A 23,349-nucleotide genomic window follows, 5' to 3' on the forward strand; every position below is an offset into this window, starting at 1 on the left:
CTACATTGATGGTAGCAGCCTATCCTTCCTGGTGGAGTTGCTGCAGTCTCTGATTGGCCACCAGTTCTGGGTGGACGGCCCCTCTTTTCCCAGAGTGCTGGAGCCCAGGACCCCATTATTGCCCGAGTGATATTGAATGTGGTGGGCCTTTCTGAAAAGAGGTGATGTGGGGCTCTGGTAATCCTTCAGCCAGCGGGCAAATCCCCCCCACCACCCCACCATCCCCTTGGTGGCACAGTGGTTAGCACTGCTCTTTCACAGTGCCAGGGACCCGGGATTGATTCCGGCCTTGGGTCACTGTCTGTGTGGAGTTTGCACATTCTCCCCGCGTCTGCGTGGGTTTTCGCTGGGTACTCCAATTTCCTCCCGCACTCCAAAAATGTATGGGGTTAGGTGGATTGGACATGGTAAATAGTCCCTTATCTCTCAAGGTGTGTTGGTTAGATGGATTAATGGGGTAAATATGTGGAGTTATAGGGATAGGGAGGTGCGTCTGTTGGCGGGTCAGTGCAGACTCAATGGACTGAATGGCCTCCTTCTGCATTTGTAGAGATTCTATGATTTTAAATTCTGCCTTATGCATGGGTGTCAGTGTGGGCTGAATCTAGCTTGGTTGTGAAGCCTCCATGTTGCCTTAACTGGTGCATGAGAAACATGAAGTTGGCGAGGTGTTGGAATGATTGACAGCTCAACAAAACCAGCCTCCGCATGAATCAATACTTTCAGAAGGGAAGAGAACTGGAGGAAGATAACCGTGCATTCTGAATGCAATGATATCACCCACCCATCCGTCCTCATAGCACTGAATTTTCTAAACTCAATTACTTGTGGGTTTCACGCAGATATAAAGCTGTTTTTGGGGGCTGGACAGAGAGAGGATATTGTCATCTTTTTTCCTTGCTCTGCCTCTTTTTGTTCGGCTGATATCCAACCCTTGTTGCCCCTTTGGTGAGGCCTTGCCCTTATATTGTGACTTATTGTCTTGTGGTAAAGCTGGTTGTCAGACTGGCTACACAGATGCTTCATTAAGAAAGTCAAATCTTTTAGTCAAATCTACTAATTTTTTAGAAAATCACTTGTGGTTACTTAGCGCAGAAGGAAATTGCAGGAAAAATAGTGACAAAAAAAATCAAAATCTCCAGCCAAGAATGTGGACTTGGTGTTCTTGAAAGCTTACTTACACAGCTGGAAAACAAACAGCACATTGCTAACCAGTCCAGCAGGGTAAACACAGCTATAATGGGGAAAATTTGCAGGGGTGCTTCTCGCAAACCTGCAGTGTGGAGCTGAACAGGATATGGATGGATAACAATTCCTCGCTCTATCTGCAGGATTCAACAGCTCTGCACTTAAGAGGGATGAGAAACAGCAAGCGCAGCAAAAAAAATAAAGAAATTGTGCAAGCTTAGTTCCTTCAGCTTTACGCTTTGCCAGGCTAAAACAATTTGCAATAATCAATCTGCTGATAAATCACTCTCAATACCGAGGGGCAGTGAAGCAGAGAGCGGGCATGCAAACAGAAAAGAAAAACAACATTTTTTACTCTAATGAACTGGCCATGGTTCAGCAGATTAACCTTGTCAGTAACATCAGCTTCACCCAGTCCACATTCAACAAGCAAGCTCTTGAGTGCCTTGCTGGATCCATGCTGGGTTAAGGGAGAATAAATAGTTTTAATAAGCAACTGTAACGCAAAATGACAGTTCTGGGTCTCTCTCTCTTGCTCTCTCTCTCTCTCTCCCCTTCCCCCCCAATCCCACCCCTTTCAGGAGAATAACACTGCAGTCAGCTCTTTTGTGGCCAGGTTGTTTGGAAACTTACCAGGGCGTGATCAAACTTAAACGTACTGATGTAATAAGCGGGTATGTCGGCAGCAGCCAGCGGCTCAGCAATCTGGGCAACGATTCCACATTCATCTGGCGGAAGAGGTTCAGTTTAACACTCAGTACCGAGCAACACACCGCAGTAAACAAAGCACTTGACAGTAACTCCTTTAAATAAGTACAGCTTCCCTTCCTTCTGTTGGGCCCAACAAGGATTCTGATACAGAGACAGCATCCTTGATGGAGGTTTGTTCAGGAGAACTTTTTTAGTGAGGTGTGTTTTGTCCATTTTCTTCCTTGCTACTCCCCTCACGGTGACACAGTGGTTAGCACTGCTGCCTCACAGCACCAGGGACCTGGGTTCGATTTCTGGTTTGGGTCACCCTCTGTGCGGAGTCTGCACATTCTCCCCCGTGTCTGTGTGGGCTGGATGGATTGGCCATGTTAAATTGCCCCTTAGTGGCAGAGGGACTAGCTATGGTCAATGCATGGGGTTATGAGGATAGGGCCTGGGTGGGTTTGTGATCGCTGCAGACTTGATGGGCTGAATGGCAACCTTCTGCACTGTAGGATTCTAGATTCATCCCACCACAACACTGTTCTACGCTCCTGTGTTGAAGGTGTTGACTTTCATAAAGCCTGGGTGCGGCTTCATGAATACTGGCAATGTTCACTCCTCTTCGCTCCTTTCTGTCGTCTATGTGCAAACTCAAGCTACAACTGTGGATATGTTTAAGTTTATTAAGTTTATTTATTATCGTCACAAGTAGGTTTACATTAACACTGCAATGGAGTTACTGTGAAAATCCCCTGGTTGACACCGTCCTGTGTCTGTTTGAGTACACTGAGGGAGAATTTAGCACGGCCAATGCACCTGACCAGCACGTCTTTCGGACTATGGGACAAAACTGGAGCACCTGGACACAGGGAGAACAACGTGCATACTCTGCACAGACAGTGACCTAAGTCCTGATTCGAACCCAGATCCCTGGCGCTGTGAGGCAGCAGAGCTAACAACTGTGCCATAGTGTGCCTTCAACACTGGAGAGTATCGCAGCTCAGGTCATTTGACATCCATACAGTTGGGATTATACAGGAGGGATAAGGTGGTTGCACTGACATGATTAATGTAAGGGCTTTTAACACAAAGACAGTGTCCCAGCCACTGCCCTGGCTGAGGTCAGCTAACGCAGTACAGACGAGAGTCTGGAACTGACTGGCTTGTTTCACAGTTCACCACATTCACTTATCCACTGAAAAAGCTTCTGAATTGGCGGCACGGTGGCACAGTGATTAGCATTGCTGCCTCACAGCACCAGGGACCCATGCTCGATTCGCGGCTTGGGTCAGCGCCTGTGTGAAGTTTCCACATTCTCCCTGTGTCTGCATGGGTTTCCTCTGGGGGCTCTGGTTTCCTCCCACAGTCCAAACATGTGTGGGTTAGGTGGACTGACTATCCTAAATTGTCACCTAAGAGTCAGGTGGACTAGCTAGGGTAAATGTATGGGTTTTTGGGATAGAGCCTGGGTGGGATTGTGGTGGGTGCAGACCCAATGGGCCGAATGGCCTCCTTTTGGACTGTATGATCCTACAATTCTATTATATTTCATCAGTTTACTAATGCCCCCGAAAGTCACTCAAGATTTTATAACCGCAGATTTTATGAAATGTTTAAAATAGGGGGTCAGGAGCCATGATTAGGTTAAGATAGCAGCTTACACATAAACATAGTACATCGTGTGTGCTTATGTATAAGTGAATGACTAGAAATAGAAATGTGTAGAACCCGGAATTGAAGAGAGTGGCAGAATGCGTTGCTTGGACCTTATTTGGAGGATGGCTGTTCAATCTGGTCAACATGCCACTGAGAAAGCAAACACACGCTTGACAGCGAGTGCAGAGTTTAAACAGGATGCGTTCTGAGGAAAGACTAGAAAAGCTCAGTGAGGTTTGAGGAAGAGGTCATCACAGGGCATCTGACTGAAATGCATAAAAATATGAAGGCTAAACCCCTAATATAAATCCAAAGCAAGGGAGAAAAGCAGAACCACATTATTAGACGGAATTTCTTCACACTGTGGTGTATATTTGGTGCAATCTGGAACGCAAGGTGACAGAAATGTTACACGTGTTTGAAATGTGGCTGGAATTTATAATAAGGCTATGAGGATAGGACTTGCACGCACCATAGTAACAGCAAGATACACTATTAATGCAGACAACCTCAACAAAATAACACAGATTAAAACACAGCAAAAAGAAATCCAAAAGCATCCTCCATGTGGAATTATGTGTTATGATAATATACTTCGATATTTTTCCGACCTGTTTTCTTCCTTTTACTATTCATTTTAAAGAGAAATTTATTTTATTCAATGCACCCCTCTCCTTTCATAATCACACCAATCCATATCCAAGTGGAAATGAGAGATGATAATCATAGAATCCTGCAGTGCAGAAGGAGGCCATTTGGCCCATCAAGTCTGCACTGACCACTATCCTACCGAGGCCCTATCCCATAACCCCATGTATTTACCCTAGGCAGTCCCCCTGACATTAAAGGGCAATTTAGCATGGCTGATCCTCCCAACCTGCATATCTTTGGACTGTGGGAGGAAACTGGAGCACCCGGAGGAAACCCACACAGACACGGGGAGAACGTGCAAACTTCATACAGGCAGTGTGATCCAAGCTGGGAATCGAACCCAGGTCCCTGGCACTGTGAGGCAACAGTGCTAACCACTATGCTGCCTCATAAATAAAGAACTTGATTGAACTTTGCCCTCAGTCTTTAAGTTAAGAAAAGGTAAAACCTGAACACAGCTAAATATTTTAATTTTGAACTGGAGGCAGAATGCTGTCCCTTTAGAAAAATATGTCTTGATTTTATTTACATTTATTTTTTGTAATGGTTTAATTTGATTTAGGATATATCCACTACATTTAAAAGCACATCTAGTCAAATTTCAATCAATACACAAATCTTTGTCATGATTGTTAGGAACTTTCTAAACTAGGTACCTGCAGAGGAGGATGTTAAAACCAAATGGCATTACCCCAAGTCTTCAGAAACCTAAAATAATCTTCCAGCCAGCATTTTGTGATGAGTTCAAGAGGGCATGAAACTCAGAATAATTAAACCAATAAAGAAGGTGAACATCTGAAGAAACAATCCTTGGATTAAAGTTAAGTTTTAAATTTAATTGTTAAGTTTATTTATTAGTGCCACAAGTAGGCGTACCTCAACACTGCAATTAAAGTTACTGTAAAAATCCTCTAGTCGAAACACTCCGGCACTTGTTTGGGTACACTGAGGGAGAATTTAGCATGGCCACTGCACCCTAACCAGCATATCACTGGAATGTGGGAAGAAACTGGTGCACCCAGAGGAAACCGATGCAGACACTGGGAGAATGTGGAACCTCTATACAGAAGCCTGGAATCGAACCTGGGTCCCTGGTGCTTTGAGGCAGCAGTGCTAACCACTGATCCACCCAGAGTCTCATTAACCTTTCAAATACCACAGCATCAGAAGAAAATTATCACAATCTGCTGGTCATTCAGTTGCACTTTGAACTACTTCTCCGAATCTGCCTTCCAATGTTGTCTCTTGTTAACATTTTTTAAAAACTGAAAAGCTTTAAGCTGTAAGGTTGAAAAGAACTGGTGCCAATCCTTGTTGTTAGATTTGATTTGATTTATTTCTCACATGTATTGGGATACAGTGAAAAGTATTGTTTCTTGCGTGCTATACAGACAAAATATGCCTTTCATAGAGTATATAGGGGAGACGGATAGGAGAGGGTGCAGGGTACAGAGTTACAGATAGGGTGCAGAGAAAGATCAGACATGGGGGAGGGATGGTTAAATGAGAATACACAGTGGGACGTGAGTCATACTAACCACATAGCTTCAAATCAACAAAGGACATGATTAAAATCAACAAATAAAAAGTCCGAAGTGCGGGTTTAAAATTTGTAGTTTAAAAAAATCTCCTTGCCCCCGAAATGCCTGTAATTTAAATACCTTGGGGACATAACTTTAAAAAAGAATCTGACAGATTTAGGATTAATCTCATAAACTATGGAACTTTACATATTCAAGAATAATATGATGACTGACAGAGATACTTTTATGCAAATGCATTGCAGTGTACCCACTTCCCCCACAATAAAACTACGACCTTTGGAGGGGATCTGTGTAATTTTTGGGAAGGTTTTCCTATAGCAAAGAACTCTAGAGACAGATACATTCTGGCCAAATCACTCAGCACACAACATCAGCAGTGTACAGTCACCATGATTCATTTTGCTTAGTCAAAGGACAGGTGTGAATACAACTGAGTTCACTCCTTTCAATCCACTGTGTTCACAGATCATAATATCAGCAGTATGATTCACCATAACAACATGCTTGTTAAATTCATGCATTAATCAAATGAATATTGACTACTGGCATGCATTTAAATTAAAAGTGAGAGTGTGAGGGTGAGCGTGAATGTGGATGTGCGTGAGAGCAGGTGCGTGAGTGAGAGCGTGGGCATGAGAGCGAGCACGTGTGAACGTGTGTGTGAATGAGAGTGTGTGTGTGTGTGAATGTGTGTGGGTGTATGTGTGCATGTGCATGAGTGAGAGCGTGTGCGTGAGTGAGAGCGTGTGCGTGAGTGAGAGCGTGTGCGTGAGTGAGAGCGTGTGCGTGAGTGAGAGCGTGTGCGTGAGTGAGAGCGTGTACGTGAGTGAGAGCGTGTACGTGAGTGAGAGCATGTGACAGTGAGTGTCTTCATGAGTGAGAGTGTGTGAATATGTGCATGAGTGAGAGTACATGCATGAGTGAGAGGGTGTGATTGTGTAGTTGAGAGAGAGGGTGTGATTGTGTAGTTGAGAGAGAGGGTGTGATTGTGTAGTTGATAGAGAGGGTGTGATTGTGTAGTTGAGTGAGGGGGTGTGATTGTGTAGTTGAGAGAGAGGGCGTGATTGTGTAGTTGATAGAGAGGGTGTGATTGTGTAGTTGAGTGAGGGGGTGTGATTGTGTAGTTGAGAGAGAGGGCGTGATTGTGTAGTTGAGAGAGAGGGTGTGATTGTGTAGTTGAGAGAGAGGGTGTGATTGTGTAGTTGAGAGAGAGGGTGTGATTGTGTAGTTGAGAGAGAGGGTGTGATTGTGTAGTTGAGAGAGAGGGTGTGATTGTGTAGTTGAGAGAGAGGGTGTGATTGTGTAGTTGAGAGAGAGGGTGTGATTGTGTAGTTGAGAGAGAGGGTGTGATTGTGTAGTTGAGAGGGTGCGATTGTGTAGTTGAGTGAGAGGGTGTGATTGTGTAGTTAAGAGAGAGGGTGCGATTGTGTAGTTGAGAGGGTGCGATTGTGTAGTTGAGTGAGAGGGTGTGATTGTGTAGTTAAGAGAGAGGGTGCGATTGTGTAGTTGAGAGGGTGTGATTGTGTAGTTAAGAGAGAGGGTGCGATTGTGTAGTTGAGAGGGTGCGATTGTGTAGTTGAGAGAGAGGGTGTGATTGTGTAGTTGAGAGAGAGGGTGCGATTGTGTAGTTGAGAGGGTGCGATTGTGTAGTTGAGTGAGAGGGTGTGATTGTGTAGTTAAGAGAGAGGGTGCGATTGTGTAGTTGAGAGGGTGTGATTGTGTAGTTAAGAGAGAGGGTGCGATTGTGTAGTTGAGAGGGTGCGATTGTGTAGTTGAGAGAGAGGGTGTGATTGTGTAGTTGAGAGAGAGGGTGCGATTGTGTGATTGAGAGAGAGGGTGTGATTGTGTGGTTGAGAGAGAGGGTGCGATTGTGTGGTTGAGAGAGAGGGTGTGATTGTGTGGTTGAGAGAGAGGGTGTGATTGTGTAGTTGAGTGAGGGGGTGCGATTGTGTAGTTGAGAGAGAGGGTGTGATTGTGTGATTGAGAGAGAGGGTGTGATTGTGTGATTGAGAGAGAGGGTGTGATTGTGTGATTGAGAGAGAGGGTGTGATTGTGTAGTTGAGTGAGGGGGTGCGATTGTGTAGTTGAGAGGGTGTGATTGTGTAGTTGAGAGAGAGGGTGCGATTGTGTAGTTGAGAGAGAGGGTGTGATTGTGTAGTTGAGTGAGGGGGTGTGATTGTGTGATTGAGTGACTGAGAGAATGGATGGGCTTTTATGGCCTTGCTCAGTCTAGAAGGGAAATTCCCGCCCGAGATCACAAAGATATCTGTTGCTGGACCCTTGCCTGTTGATTCTCTGGCGGTTGAGTTGGTCGACTTCCGACCATTGTGTTTAAAAGTGAGTGTGAGTGCGAGTGTGAGTAAGAATTTATATGTGTATGTGTGTGTGTGTTTATATGTGTGTGCGTGTGTCTGTGAGAGTGTGTGTCTGTGAGGGTGTGTGTCTGTGAGGGAGTGTGTCTGTGAGGGTGTGTGTCTGTGAGAGAGTGTGTCTGTGAGAGTGTGTGTCTGTGAGAGAGTGTGTCTGCGAGAGTGTGTGTCTGTGAGAGTGTGTGTCTGTGAGAGTGTGTGTCTGTGAGGGTGTGTGTCTGTGAGAGTGTGTCTGTGAGAGTGTGTCTGTGAGAGAGTGTGTCTGTGAGGGTGTGTGTCTGTGAGAGAGTGTGTCTGTGAGGGTGTGTGTCTGTGAGGGTGTGTGTCTGTGAGAGAGTGTGTCTGTGAGGGTGTGTGTCTGTGAGAGAGTGTGTCTGTGAGAGAGTGTGTCTGTGAGGGTGTGTGTCTGTGAGGGTGTGTGTCTGTGAGAGAGTGTGTCTGTGAGAGTGTGTGTCTGTGAGGGTGTGTGTCTGTGAGGGTGTGTGTCTGTGAGGGTGTGTGTCTGTGAGGGTGTGTGTCTGTGAGGGTGTGTGTCTGTGAGAGAGTGTGTCTGTGAGGGTGTGTGTCTGTGAGAGAGTGTGTCTGTGAGGGTGTGTGTCTGTGAGGGTGTGTGTCTGTGAGGGTGTGTGTCTGTGAGAGAGTGTGTCTGTGAGAGAGTGTGTCTGTGAGGGTGTGTGTCTGTGAGAGAGTGTGTCTGTGAGGGTGTGTGTCTGTGAGAGAGTGTGTCTGTGAGAGAGTGTGTCTGTGAGAGAGTGTGTCTGTGAGGGTGTGTGTCTGTGAGGGTGTGTGTCTGTGAGAGAGTGTGTGTCTGTGAGGGTGTGTGTCTGTGAGAGTGTGTGTCTGTGAGAGTGTGTGTCTGTGAGAGAGTGTGTCTGTGAGAGAGTGTGTCTGTGAGAGAGTGTGTCTGTGAGGGTGTGTGTCTGTGAGGGTGTGTGTCTGTGAGGGTGTGTGTCTGTGAGAGAGTGTGTCTGTGAGAGAGTGTGTCTGTGAGAGAGTGTGTCTGTGAGAGAGTGTGTCTGTGAGAGAGTGTGTCTGTGAGGGAGTGTGTCTGTGAGGGTGTGTGTCTGTGAGGGTGTGTGTCTGTGAGGGTGTGTGTCCGTGAGGGTGTGTGTCTGTGAGAGAGTGTGTCTGTGAGAGAGTGTGTCTGTGAGGGTGTGTGTTTGTCACCAAGAGTGAGCATGTGAATGAGAGTGTTTTTGTGAGTGAGCATGTGTGAGAGAATATGAGAGTCTCTCGTACGCTCTCAGATTTCTCAGAATCTTACTGGCCCACCCGCCATGGGAATTGGATGGGCAGACCATGGAAAGGTCCACTGACCGTGGGTGGGATTTTACAGCTTTGGGACAAGCGAGGGCGTAAAATCCCACCCTGTGTGTGAGTGCAAGTGTGTGTGCATGTGTGGAGTGTGAGTGAGTGGGAGTTTTGTGAACTGCCGGCCATGTGAATCATAGCGGGCGGGACACAGACCATACAAAGGTTTGTTGACCTTGGGTGGGATTTTCTGGCCTTGGGGTGAGCACGGCTAGAAAATCCTGCCCTATGTGAGAGAGAGAGAGAGAGCGTCTGTGTGTGTGTGTGTGTGAGCATGTATGTATATCTGACACAGTAAGCATGTGAATGAGAGTGTTTGTATGAGTGAGTGTGTGTGTGAGTGTGAATCTAAGGGTGGGATTTTCTGGTCGTGCTCGTCCCAAGGTCGGAAAATCCCGCCTAAGGTTAAAGGACCTTTGCATGGTCTGTGTTCCGCCCGCTATGATTCCCGTGGCAGGTGGGATGGAAAAATTCTGGCCTAGGTGTGTGTGTGATTGTATGTGAGTGTATGTGACTGTGTGTGAGAGAGTGTGTGTGAGTGGGAGTGTATGAGAGTGTGTGTCTATATACGTATGTATGTCTGTATACATGTGTGTATGTGTGTGAGTGTCGGGAGTGGGGTGTGGTCTCTTGAGGGCAGTATTATTTTGTTCTTGGTGAATGGACGGAAGGTAAACTACAGAAGGGAAAAATTTCACCCTGGTTAAGAGTGTAGAAAGGCATAAATGTTCTACATTACATCAAATATTCCCTCCCTGTTGCAGATTTATTGTTCATCCTAACACAGGCAAAAAGACAGAAACTTCCAATAATCATTGGACTGACTAAAGTCAAGGTTGACTATGTCCAGACTGACATCCTTCCAAAGTGCACTGTCTTCTTCAGTCTGAGACCATGGCCCTTGGTGCTGAATTATAGCTCTCGATTTCTTGACTAGCTAATACTTGGCACACCTTTCTCACGCTGGCTTTTATACTGATTGGAAATGGAGTATACCAATGCAATGCAATGCTCAATCCCATGGCCCATCAGGGAACTCATCCTTTGAGGGGGAAACAGATTTAAGTGGAAAGGCCAGGATTAAACACTATTGTCTTGGGCCCATTGTTTCAGCAGCCACAATAACAGGCCACTATTACATGGCAAATGTTGGGCAGACTACCAGCACCAAAATAATAGTGTTCCGCACAAGAAGGCACGCTTCAAGATCATAACGGTGAAACTTCTTAAAACTAGGCCAATATCTATGTAGTTTGGACAGCCTTTAATAATGAGCTGCAGGATTAGTGTTTTGTTGTTAAATTGCACATGAAGCAAATATTCCTTCCCTCCTGACCTCCCAATATAATGCGACTATTTTAAGTTTCTCTGTAGCAGCACCATACATAAAAATAGAAAACTGGCTCTGCTAAGATTGAGAAGCGACAGTCAAAGAACAGGGTCTGAAGCACATCACCTTACACCTCATTCTGACCTGTTCAGAATACGCTTCATGGTGGGGAATGAATAAGTGGTAACCTTCCCACTACCATGGGAAGGCAGGTCCTTTCAAATCCAAATCCGTGTGGCTGCCTGTTCTAGGTGACTGGACTGCAGGTGCAGTAGCTGACGCTAAAATCCAGAGGTTAGTTGTTTGGGATTATTGACATGTGCCCTTAAACATTCGCCTTCAACATTTTCCCAGCTCCACCACTGTTCTCCATTGCTGCCTCCACGAAGCACAAACTGACAGCAAGACAAAGGTGCGTGACGCAGGGTCAGCATGTGGAGTTGTGGGTTGGGGGGATGGTGGAATAAATGGTGAGGGTAAAGGCTACCAGGATGGAAAAGATCCAACAATTGGCTCCTATCCCACTTATGTGCAATCCAATGGTATGTATCAAATGGTGGGGCATATTGGCACAGTGGTTAGCACTGCCGCCTCACAGTGCCAGGGATCTGGGTTGCATTCCCGGCTTGGGTGTGGAGTTTGCATGTTCTCCCCGTGTCCGTGTGGGTTTCCTCCAGGTGTTCAGCTTTCCTCTCAGAGTCCAAAGATGTGCAGGTTAGGTTAATTGGCCATGCTAAATTGCCCATTAGTGGGGAATAGCTAGGACAAATGTATGGGGTTAGGCCTTGGGTCAGATTGTGGTCAGTGCAGACTCAATGAATCAAATGGCCTGTTTCTGCACTGTAAGATTCAATGATTCAATGAGTGGTAATGTCACTAGATTAGTAATCCAGCTGCCTAGGCGAATGCTCTGGGGACCTGAGTTCAAATCCTACCAAGACAGCTAGTGGAATTTCAATTCAATTAATAAAATCTAGAATTGAAAGCTAGTTGAAATAATGGTCGCTACAAAACTATCATCAATTGTTGTAAAAATCCATCTGGCTCACTAATGTCCTTGAGGGAAGGAAATCGTGTCCTTACCTGGTCTGGTCTATGTATGACTCCAGACCCACAGCAATGGGGTTGAGTCTTAACTATCCTTTGAAATTTCCTAGCAAGCCAGCTTAAGGGAAATTAGGGATCGGCAACAAAGGCTGGCTTTGCCAGCGATGCTCAAGTCCCATAAAGGAATGAAAAAAAAATCACTTAGTCTACATCGGTTCACACACTTTTTCCTAAGGTATTTATTCTTTTTTTCCCATTTTCTCCCCTTTCACTTTCCTGAGCCTTTCCTAAGTGGAAAACTAAATCATCCCCTAATGGGGCTCTCTTTCCACATCAGCACTTGTGGCATACAAGATGAATCGATCAACCTTAGACGTGGGCCTGTCCTTTAGGTAAATAAATGAGGCTGGTTCCCTCTGTCCCATCTAGGAGTTTGACAGATGTCAATGTGTCAATGCAGTGAAGTAATGCAAGTGTTTGTGGGGTCTGTGTTCACTCTCCAAATGGTTTGGAAGATGGGACAGAGGTTACGGTGCTGTGGCAATGCAGAAGGAGAAAGCAGTATGGAAAAAAGGAAAAAAAGTCTTCACTGTTGTCCCTCCATTTTTACTTGGGGAAAGACGTAATGAAAATAAAGAACCATCATGTGTGGAACTTCCAACCTTGGTGGGTGCCCGTCACTCCATAATACACCTTGTCCAATTTTCCTTCTCATTCACATTTAATAGAAAGGAAAATTTGGTGCAATGTATGACAAATATGGAAAAGGTTTAACCCAAGTGTATCTGATCTATTTTGCTGACCACCGTAGTGGAGATAAAGACAAAATACTTAAACTCAGAGGTTTACAGCAGGGAAACAAGCCCTTCAGCCCAACTTGTCCAGGCTTTTGAGGCCAAGTGCAAATTAGCTACATACCGAATCCTAAGGGCTGCCCTCCTATCCGAACCATCTTCCATAGTTCACCAGATGCACTCGTAAACAACAGATTGTTTGGAAACCTGCGATGAGATTGGGGAATAAATGAGCTTTGATAAACATAATCTGAAATTTAAGCCTCAAATTTTGCCTTTAAATAAAGTCAATCCTAAGTGAAAACATACATGAGTTTTTGGCTCTGACAGAAATGTACATATTTAAAAATACAGATCAACTTTCCTTTCTGAGCTGGGTGTGTCCTTCACATTGTCAGCAATGGAGACATGGGCCAGAGTTTTCCAGCCGTTCACACCGACAGGATCTTCTGGTCCTGCCGACAGTTCAGCCCCGCCGTGGGTATTCCAGCGGTACTCAAGGGAAAACCCTGTTGACAAAGGCAGGAGTGGAGGAGGATCCAATGACACGGGAAATCCCATCCATGGGTCCAGTATCTAAGATGTTTGCAATCTCAATGCCTCTAATGCTAATGGCAATGATAAACTTGGAGTGAAGTTTTACTGAGCTGCCAGCTCACCTAGAATAGCGCTCAACTTATCTCTCACAGGGGTTAAAAAAATAGCTTTTCAGAAACAAATAACATCATTCTTGGAAACTGAACCTATATCATGGATTTTGCAAGTGAAAGATATCAGTTCCAAAATTCTTTGGGCTGGAGCGTGTATAAGGTGTGCTTAATGTGGGTAGGCGGTGAGGGGGTGGCGGAGCATGGTGGCTGGATGCTTGCAATATTGGCCAGATCCCATTCTGCCTGGATTCTGTTCGATCATAGATTTTAATTCTGGCAACAGGCGCTGTGGACGGATCTACTGTCTGCCCTTCCCACATTAAGGGAGTGTATGGTGGGAAATTCCTGCCAGTCCCAAACATCCTCTTTAGCGAGGCTCATGCCAGTTGGGAGTTAGCGTAAGCCCACTTGAGGCCTCCTGAAGGCCCCAAATCTTCACTCTAGCAACGGTGAGGGATAGACACTTATCAGGAAGCTTCATCAATAACTGCTGGTACCTTTGTTGTGTCTGCACGTCCATCACTAAGGAGATGTAGCCCTCAATGAGAGAGAAGGAGAAGAAACGAATGTGACCATTTTCATCACTGCCTATTGCAGAATCTTTCATACTAGAAACACAATGAATACATATTGGGATCAAATAATCTGTCACCATCTAACATGTTTACCTAATGTCTATAATATTTATACCTTTTCATAATCAAGCATTTTCATTAACAACTCATGTGAGGACATCTGTTTTATATACAGTTTGCAGAGAATGTTTTGTTATGCACAACATCTGTAAATGGAAAATTTTCCATTGCTAAACTTGATTCGAATCACTATAATCCCTCCGGAAGGACTTACAACTTGACTGTAACTTCATTGTTGCCGAAGCAGTTGCTTTTTTAAAATGAGTATTTCTTCCAGACTCACCCGTTGGAATAAAACATGACATCCATGAGGAGAGTAGTCACGGTTGATAAGGTATCAGGGTCCAAGCTGGTTACACAGAACTTGTTGCTGGGGCTGGACAACGGATGAATGACAGGCCTTTGAACTGTGTGGCAGATAAACAACAGCATGCCTTTAAGCTATTGAGCAACAAGGATTATTGCAAGCTGTAGTATGGTATGGCTGACAAATGGAAAGAGAGTACAAGCACAGGAAACACTTCATTCTGCTATTCCCACACTTAAAGAATGGGAACTCTCTACAAACACCCCCATATCTTGAGTATATGGTGGCTTCTGAAGGGGTTTACTAGATTCCTCTTCAGCAATTACATATGGATCCACCAAAGGGTTGTCCATTGAGTGAGTACGCTGAGAGAATATGGAGTATCATTCCTTCCTCTCATTCTGCATAAGTTATAGAACTTCTGTAAATCTCACTTATAAAAGTACTATCAGCATTCCATCCTGGCAGAACACAGAAAGAACTGGAGCTATCAAGTCTTGCTATTAACTGCTATAGACTGGGCTCTGTTTAGCTGTAATGTCCTTTTCAATAACGTGGTGACCGGAACAGTCTGTTCTATATCCATTCTGAGTGCAGTCACACCAATGATTTCTAAAGTGGTGGCATTACCTCATTATTCTGGCTCAATGTTAAGTTTTTAATACACTTTACCATCAAATTTAGTTGGGTCGCTGCCAAGGAGCAGGAAGGTGATGATTTTATCCTGCACATAATTAACATACTGATCAATTCCTTCATACCAAACGCTTGGTCAGCTCAAGTGCATAAAAGTTCCCATTTATGTAGTGGGTGAAAACTTACCTAGTTTTGGCTTCACAAATCCATTAGTGATTCCTAAGTGATCAGCAGCAACCGTCTCCCCATTTACTACCCTGAGGATGGTAAATTCTGCTGACAGGGTGTGCGTAACTAATGGCAGATCTCTTTCCCGTACCTACGAGTGAAACAAATAGAGAGGAAGGTCAAATTCTGACTGACGCCCATGGATTCTTCTATCACTCAAGAAGCTTGACACCATCCAGGACAAAGCAGTCCACTTGACTGGCACCACAGCCACAAACACCCACTCCCTCCACCACCAACGCTCAATAGCAACAGTATGAAATATCTACAAGATGCGCTGCAGCAATTCCCCAAAGATCCTTAGACAGCACCTTCCAAATCCACGACCACTTCCATCTGGAAGGACAAGAGCAGCAGATACACAGGAACACTACCACCTGCAAGTTCCCCTCAAAGCCACTCACCATCCTGACTTGGAAATGTATTGCTGTTCCTTCACAGTCACCAAGTCAAAATCCTAAAATTCCCTCCCTAACTGAAGCTTTAGTATCGAAGAAGTTGTGAACACGGCCGAATGCTGTTCAATCACCACCAAACACCCCCACTTCTGACATTATGTAAGGAATGCCATTGGTGAAGCAATTTAAGGTGGTCCGGCCTTGGATACTACCCTGAGGAACTCCTGTACTGCAACCAGTGGGAAGTTTTCCTCCTGATTCCCATTAACTTCAGTTTTGCCGGCTCTCCTTCATGCCATAATCTGTCAAATGCTGCCTCATTGTCATGGGCATTGCAGGTCGACCCACAGCAAATGCAGAAAACAGCTCACCATCACTTTCTCAAGGGCAACTAGGGATGGGTAATAAATGCTGGCCTAGCCAGCGACGCCCATGTCCCGTGAATGAATAAAAAGTTTCAAAAAAAGTCTGGGATGGGAAGGTCAGCATGAAATCAACTGGGTCGATAAACTTAGGAAATGATATAGATGTGGTGAGAGTGCCAACCCATGGCAATGAGGCAGCAACTGACAGATTATGGCATGAAGGAGAGGCAGCAAAACTGAAGTCAGGAGGAAAACTCCCCACTAATTGCAGTCATACCTAGCACAAAGGAAAGTGGTTGTGGTTGTTGGAGGCCAATTATCTCAGTCCAGGACATCAGTACAGGGGTTCCTCAGGGTAGTATCCAAGGCCGAACCACCTTAAATTGCTTCACCAATGACATTCCCTACATAACGTCAGCAGTAGGGTTGGGGGGGTTTGGTTTGCTGATGGTTGAACAATGTTCAGTTGTGTTCACAACATCTTAGATACTGAAGAGTCTGTGCCTACAAGTTCATGACAACATTCAGGCTTGGGCTGCTAAGTGGCAACTATTGTTTGAGTCACACAAATGCCAGTCAATGACCACCTCCAGCATGTGAGAATCTAATCACCTCACCTCGATATTCAATGGCATTATCATTGCTAAAGCTCAAACTCCCAATCCGAGAGTTGACCAGAAATTTAACAGGATCAGTCATATAAATACTGTGACTACAATAGGGGTCAGAGGCTGAGAATACTGTGGGAGTAATTCACTCCTGACTCCCCAAAGTCTGTCCACCATCTACAAGGCACAGCTCAGGTGTGTGATGAAATACTCTACACTGGATGAGTGCAGCTCCAACAACACTCAAGAAGCTTGACACCATCCAGGGCAAAGTTGTCAAAACCAGGCTGACCAGATGTTAATGATGTGCTTCCCAGGAAATATCTGGCTGTAGGTCATGGAATCTTAGAAGCCCTATGGATTCATTAGGCCCTTCAAGTCTGCACTAATTCTCTGACAGAGTATCTTACCCAGGTCTCTTCCCTGTGTTATCTCCATAACCCCACACATTTCCCATGGTTAATCTACCTAACCTACACATCTTCAGATCCTGAAATGCTATTTAGCATGGTCAATTCACGTACCTAGCATGTCTTTCGGATTATAGGAGAAAAGTGGAGCACCCAGAGGAAACCTACGCTGACACAGGGTCAACATACAGAGTTCACACAGGTTGGAATCGAATCCAGGTTCCTAGCACTGTGAGGCAGCAGTGCTAAACACTGTGCCACCATTGCCGTCTAATTAGAAAGTCTACACTGAAATGTATGTAAATTCGTTGACACGCAGCATTTAGCCAGGCAGAAAGCCAGGGGTGAAGGAATTGGATGTGAAACATTCCTACGGCCCTGTTCCCAATTTTGCAAATCTCAAGCCTAGTGCTGTATATCTACTATCCTCAATTCTACAGATCGTAACAAGGGCTGACTTGGAATGATTTATAATTTACACTGGCATGACTTGGCACAAGGAAACAGAAGATACCTGAAAGGAAGCAGCTACATAGTCTCAAAACAGCAGTTTCTTACCAGGATGAAGTCTGTTTGATATGTGGAGAGCATGAACACAGAGATATTATGATCTGCCAATGGTGCAATCACTGACTTGGCAATCTTGGTGACTCCAATTGGCTGTGAGCTGGAGAAGCTCCCACCACCGGATACAACATTTAAAGCCAGCCATGTCTCGTCTGCTACACTCAGGAGATCTGACCCAGGCAGTTCTAGAAAGACAACAAGGAGAACATTGTAACCTCCAAACAAACAATGCAATACTTAAAAGCTAATAAGAAAAACCCATGGGTAGCAGTTGGCAGCCTTTCCAGAAGCTGGTAACCATAAGATTCCCTACAGTGCAGAAAGAGACCATTCAGCCCAACAGGTCTCCAGCGATTCACCAACAGAGCGTCTTATTCAGGTCCCATCTCCGAAACCCCACGAATTTACCCCACCAATCCACCTAACCTCCACATCTTGGGACAGTAAGGAGCTATTTAGCATGACCAATCCACCTAATCCACACATCTTTGGACTACGGGAGGAAACGATAGCACCCAGGGGAAACCCACGCAGACACGGGGAGAATGTGCAAACTCCACATAGACAGTGACCCGAGGCAGGTCCTTGACGCTGTGAGGCAGCAGTGCCACCTGGGCCACAATGCCACCTGATAATGCAGAAAACTGCAAGAGAAAAGACAGTTTCAAATTGCAGTGGAATTTCTCTTTCAGCCCTCCTCCTGGGGTAGAATTGTTGTGGCTGGTAACCACAGTGAGTTACTGTTATTTTTAAATGCATTGATAACGTCTACACATAGCAACCAGAGCAATTATCTCACTAGCTGCTGACCCACATAAGGACACCTTGAATGATGTATGAATGCTTCAGGCCTGAACCATTATTCCACATGTTGAAAAGCTATTCCAAAGGAGCTTGTCATGGGTAGGCTTCTAAGTTATAGAAAACAGTGACCTGCCTAGAGTATTTGGAATGTATCCAGCGTAGATGTTCAAAACGAGTGTGCTGATTAATTAATTATAACTGTGTTAAAACAGTAGAGCCCTAAATAATGAATGAATCCTCTAGCTAATGGGCCAGTTAGAATACACATGGAATGTTACGGACACACCGTGACACTGCAATTTACAGAGCCAAATTAACGTTTTTGCACTAACAAGACTACCTGTGGTGCTGGTTTAGATAAACTACAGGGTTTGCATTTCCAGGATCCGCAATGACTAGGGCAAGAGAAAGTTTTACAGAGTGCAGCATTGAGGCCATTCAACTACCCAAGTTTATCCAAACATCTGAAATGGTACCTTTAACAATGGCATAATGATTGCGATGAATGGACTGTCTTCATTCTGTTTTTGCTCAGTTGGGATCCTAGGAAAGTGCACTGGTGTCATCAGCTGAGGCTGCAGGAGGGTAGCTTTCATCTTCAAATTACCACCAAGGAAGTGGCACGGTGGCATAGTGGTTAGCACTGCTACCACACAGCACCAGGGACCCCAGTTCGATTCCCGTCTTGGGTCACTGTGGGCACCTTCTTCCCCTGTCTGCGTGGGCTTCCTCCGGGTGCTCCGGTTTCCTCCCACAGACTGAAAGACGTGCTGGTAGGTGCATTGGTCAAGTTCAATTCTGCCTCAGTGTACCCGAACAGGTGCAGGAGTGTGGCGACTAGGGATATTTTCATAGCAACTTAGTTGCAGTGTTAATATAAGCCTACTTATGATGCTAATAAATAAACTTTAAAAGCTACAGTCTTTCTCAGTTAAATAGCACTAAAGGAGCTTGTCACAGATCGGAAAATCTGTTTTTCCCTGCTGAAAGATCGCCTCGGGCCACTTGAGTGCCAGTTAGGACACCTCATTTCAAATCCAGCTTTCCCTCCTCCCACCTTCCTCCTTTACACTACCCACATTGATGTATTATTTATGTAACCGTCATTGTTGAACTGCAGTGGACAAAGCAGCCATTATTTCCAGGAACCAAAAGTAAAAATATTACCGCTACCTATGTCAACGTCTCTCACAAACTATTTCCCAAAATCTTTCTGCAGAAATATGCACCCTGACCTTACCTCCCCTTCCAACAGCAACACATCTGACTCAATGCAATGCCATTGTAGGTCAAACTGAAAGCAATGATGTGGAGATGCCGGGTAGGAACAGCAAGAAGTCTCACAACACCAGGTTCAAGTCCATTTGGAATCACGAGCTTTTGGAGTTCTGCTCCTTTATCAGATGAGGGGAGAGGTAGCTCATGATTCCAAATAAACCTGTTGGACTTTAACTGGTGTTGTCAGACTTCTTAAAATGAAAGCAAATTGGGACATATTTGTCACTTTTCCTCACAGAGAAATGCTTCTGTACCACAGGTTAAATAAAGAGAGCCAGTTTGACATTTGTCTTGAGCACTTACTGATCAGTCTCCAATTCACTTGAGGGAGGCACAGCAATTGTGCCTTGAGGTCTTAAAGGGACACACCACACCAAGCAAGCAGTACTTTAGCAACATGAATTGTCCATTGATTTGATTTATTGTTGTCACATGCATTGATATCCAGTGAAATGTATTGTCTCTTGTGTGCTATACAGACAAAACATACTGTTCATAGAGTACATAGGGGAGAAGGAAAGAAGCGTGGAATGCAGTAGCACGGTTAGAGAGTTTGTAAGAGATTATGGCTTTAAAAGTATAGAATGAGAGTGAAAGACTAAATTAGGGGGTACGCTGGGGACAGCTCGCAAGAAGTCGCCACTCTCCGGCGCCATCTTGAGTTCCATACAAAATATGATTCCCTTCAAAGTTGTGAGCATTTCAGAAGAATTTGCTACTATTTAATCAAGCACGCCAATTACATTTGTTTGTGCTACAGAGTTTGAGGAATTTGAAATGCAGCAGACAACATTTTTTGGGATAAAATTATTTCAGGATTAATATTGTTTGAACATCAAACAATCAGTCCAGTGGGTCAAAACCGAATAGGGCCTGCAGGCAGTAGCTTGGTCAAAGCAGGCGCGTTCTAGTCTGTCTGGAGTCAGGAATTAATCATTGCCTGGTACAAATGCTGTGGTAATGTTCTGCAAAACCAACACTGTACCAGTAATGGATTGAGTGGTTACCTTGTTGCCTTAACCAGGTCTAAATGGTAAGATGTGCATCAGCAATTCATCTAAGTAAGTGGTTGCTCATTAGCTGAAAGATCACACCATAAGCAAAGAAGGCAAGGAAAATCAATAGTGTCACACTGTAGGGACAGAAGTCAGGCCAATGGGGTTTGAGGGAGTCCTCAGCAACATTTTTTATCTGCATTTTTTTCACTTTTTATCCTTCTTATTAAAACGTAAGAATTGTTTGAAAAGGCTAACAGTTTGAACACTGCATTCATTAGCTACACACAGTCATTCCAGGGCTGCTTTGCTTATCTTCACAACAATTTCTGAGAATTTATCTCTTGTCCAGACTGACAGAAGGACGTCCTTTCTACATCTACCTGACACTTTCCTTCTTCAAATCCTCCTTTGGTTTCTTGGAGAGGAGATAAGTAAATCACTTCAAATCGGGAATGAGAACTTGCGATTCTCTGCTCTACTTTCCTTTTAGTCCTTGCAGCCTCACACGGACATCTGCAACATCATTGCGAGCAGTGACCCATCTGATGGATGCTCGAGTTCCCTTACTAACAAAGATGCTTCCCTCAAGGTAACAGCATGTCAGGCCAATGGAGTTTGAGGGAGTCCTCAGCAGCATTTTTTATCTGCATTTTTTTCACTTTTTATTCTTCTTATTAAAACGTAAGAATTGTTTGCAGTCCTCCTGCCGATGAATCAGGTGGGTTGTGGCTTCAAACATAAATAACAGTTACTTGGGTATGTAATCTCAGCTGACACTTCAGTAAACCACAAAAAATGAGATTGTTAAACCGAGGCTCAGTCTGCACTCTGAGACAGGTATAAAAGACAGGAGTTCTTCCAATGTCCTGGATAATAGTTTTCCTCCAACTAATAATCACTAAAGCAGATTATTCTGGCCATTTACCTCATTATCTCAGTTTGTGGCTTGTTGTTGCACACAAACTGGCTGCTGTACTTCCCACATTATAACAATGAGTAAGAGGAACAAGTATTTCACTGCCTGTTAAGTTATATCTCGAGACCACAAATAATTCCAGAGACCAGAAGATATCGGAGCAGTGTTAGGCCATTCAGCCCAGCGGTTCTGCTCTGCCATTTAATCATGGCTGATAAGTTGTCCAACTGCATTCTCCTGCTTTTTCCCTGTAATATCTGATCTTTTTACCAATCAAGAACCTATCTACCTCTGGCTTAAATACACTCAATGGCTTGGCCTTCACAGCCTTTTGTGGCAATGAATTCCATAGATTCACAACCCTTTGGCTGAAGAAATTCCTCCTCATCTTTGTAGCTGTGCCCTTTGATCCTAGTAAACATATAGTGGTGTTATATAAATTCACCTTCATGAGACTATGAATGGTGCCATATAAATTCACCTTCTTTCTTTCTGCCGTGACTGAGGTTTTCAGGCCCAGAAGATTCGTAATAATACTCTTCCACCAGTACCTTTCAGGAATTGTGAGTGCACTTTGCATGATCTGCCATCCTTAGATTCCAGTGGATATGTCCATGAGTTTTGGCCAGACTCTGGAGGGCAGATGAGTTTTCCCTATGGTGTACATGCAACCTGAATTCAGAGATCAAGCTGACAGGAAGTCCCGCTCTGCTTCCCTTTGGAGTCAGTTTGGGCTTTCATTCCTGTTTGCACTAAAAGTGCATCATTGATGGGAAATTGAAAGTTGCTTGGCTCCAACACTAAAGGTTTACTGTGAAGTACTGCATGTTTGTCTGAAACTTCTCTCTCTGCTGTTTTCAATGAAGTGTGCACCCAAGGGCTTCTGATGGAACCTGAACTGAACATCAACGGGCAAGCTATGTTTAAATTGGTACGCTTAGAGATATTATTTAAGTTTATTTATTAGTGCCACAAGCAGGTTTACACTGTAATGAAGTCAATGTGAAAATCCCCTAGTCGCCACACTCCAGCGTCTGTTCGGGTACACTGAGGGAGAATTTGGCATGGCCAATGCATCCTAACCAGCTCGTCTTTTGGACTGCGGGAGGAATCTGGAGTACCCGAAGGAAACCCATGCACTGAACATGCAGAATCCACACAGACAGTGACCCAAGCCAGGAATTGAACACAGGTCCCTGGAGCCGTGAGGCAGTAATGACAAGCACTGTGCCACCGTGCCACCCTGATTGAAAAAGTGATTGAAAAATAAATTTAGGGCAGGAGCTGGAAATTTTTTACTCAAAACAAAATGATCAACACTTGTGGTACTTCCAGGTAGGCAAGAAAGATCTTAAATCATTGAAGAGGCAGTTAATAGTTTTTTCTAGATGGATGAGCTTTGGTCGAGTTGGATAGCTTTCCCCATCCATATTTATCTTATGATCCTGAGATGACATTATAAATGTACTTCTACACCCAATGTACTTGGTGTTTGAGGATAATGGTTAAATCAATAACTAAAGAGTGTCATTATACATTCTTCATTGAAAACTGAATCACCTTTTCATCCAAAGCAACAGCTTTCAAGTACATTATATCCAGGTGTCAGCACGAACAAAGAAAGCCATCGTACAAAATGCACTTTATTGCAAATTCAACATCACTAAATACTCACAGCAGCTGGTGCCATTTGTAATGGGCAAGCAAATGGCAGTAATGCCTCTGAATAGAATGACAGATGCAAGTGTGAATTTGGATTTACTGCAGCCGTGTGGAACACAGGTCACTCCAAGAGCCTCGCTGCTGAAAACACGCACTGCTGATTTGAGTTTACATCCAAGGTTAACGCTGACTGCTTGCTTTCTTAATTTTGTTGAAGAATTGCATTTTGAATTTATCATTTCCCCCCTCGCCCTTTCTTTTCAGCATTTTCCCTCTGCCTTTAGAGTTTTCCCAAACCATCTTG

At 44.5% G+C, this 23,349-nt stretch overlaps 1 protein-coding gene across 2 annotated transcripts in view; it reads right to left on the minus strand.

The window, feature by feature from the left end:
* The window catches only part of LOC145357334 (cytosolic arginine sensor for mTORC1 subunit 2), a 228,527-nt gene that overhangs the window by 48,004 nt on the left and 157,174 nt on the right, over nt 1-23,349 (minus strand). For both annotated transcript variants that reach the window (XR_013889285.1, XM_080210588.1), the window contains exons 3-8: nt 17,379-17,572; nt 14,998-15,130; nt 14,152-14,275; nt 13,731-13,841; nt 12,708-12,790; nt 1,822-1,916 (exon numbers count right to left, since the gene is read on the minus strand). Coding sequence is in view for 1 of the 2 variants with exons in the window: in XM_080210588.1 (XP_080066714.1) it covers nt 1,822-1,916; nt 12,708-12,790; nt 13,731-13,841; nt 14,152-14,275; nt 14,998-15,130; nt 17,379-17,572 (740 nt within the window). In the remaining variant the exon portion in view is untranslated. The remainder of the gene's footprint in view (nt 1-1,821; nt 1,917-12,707; nt 12,791-13,730; nt 13,842-14,151; nt 14,276-14,997; nt 15,131-17,378; nt 17,573-23,349) is intronic.

The sequence above is a fragment of the Carcharhinus amblyrhynchos genome, chromosome 23 (assembly GCF_965287045.1).
Source record: "Carcharhinus amblyrhynchos chromosome 23, sCarAmb.v2.hapA, whole genome shotgun sequence".
NCBI lineage: Eukaryota > Metazoa > Chordata > Chondrichthyes > Carcharhiniformes > Carcharhinidae > Carcharhinus > Carcharhinus amblyrhynchos.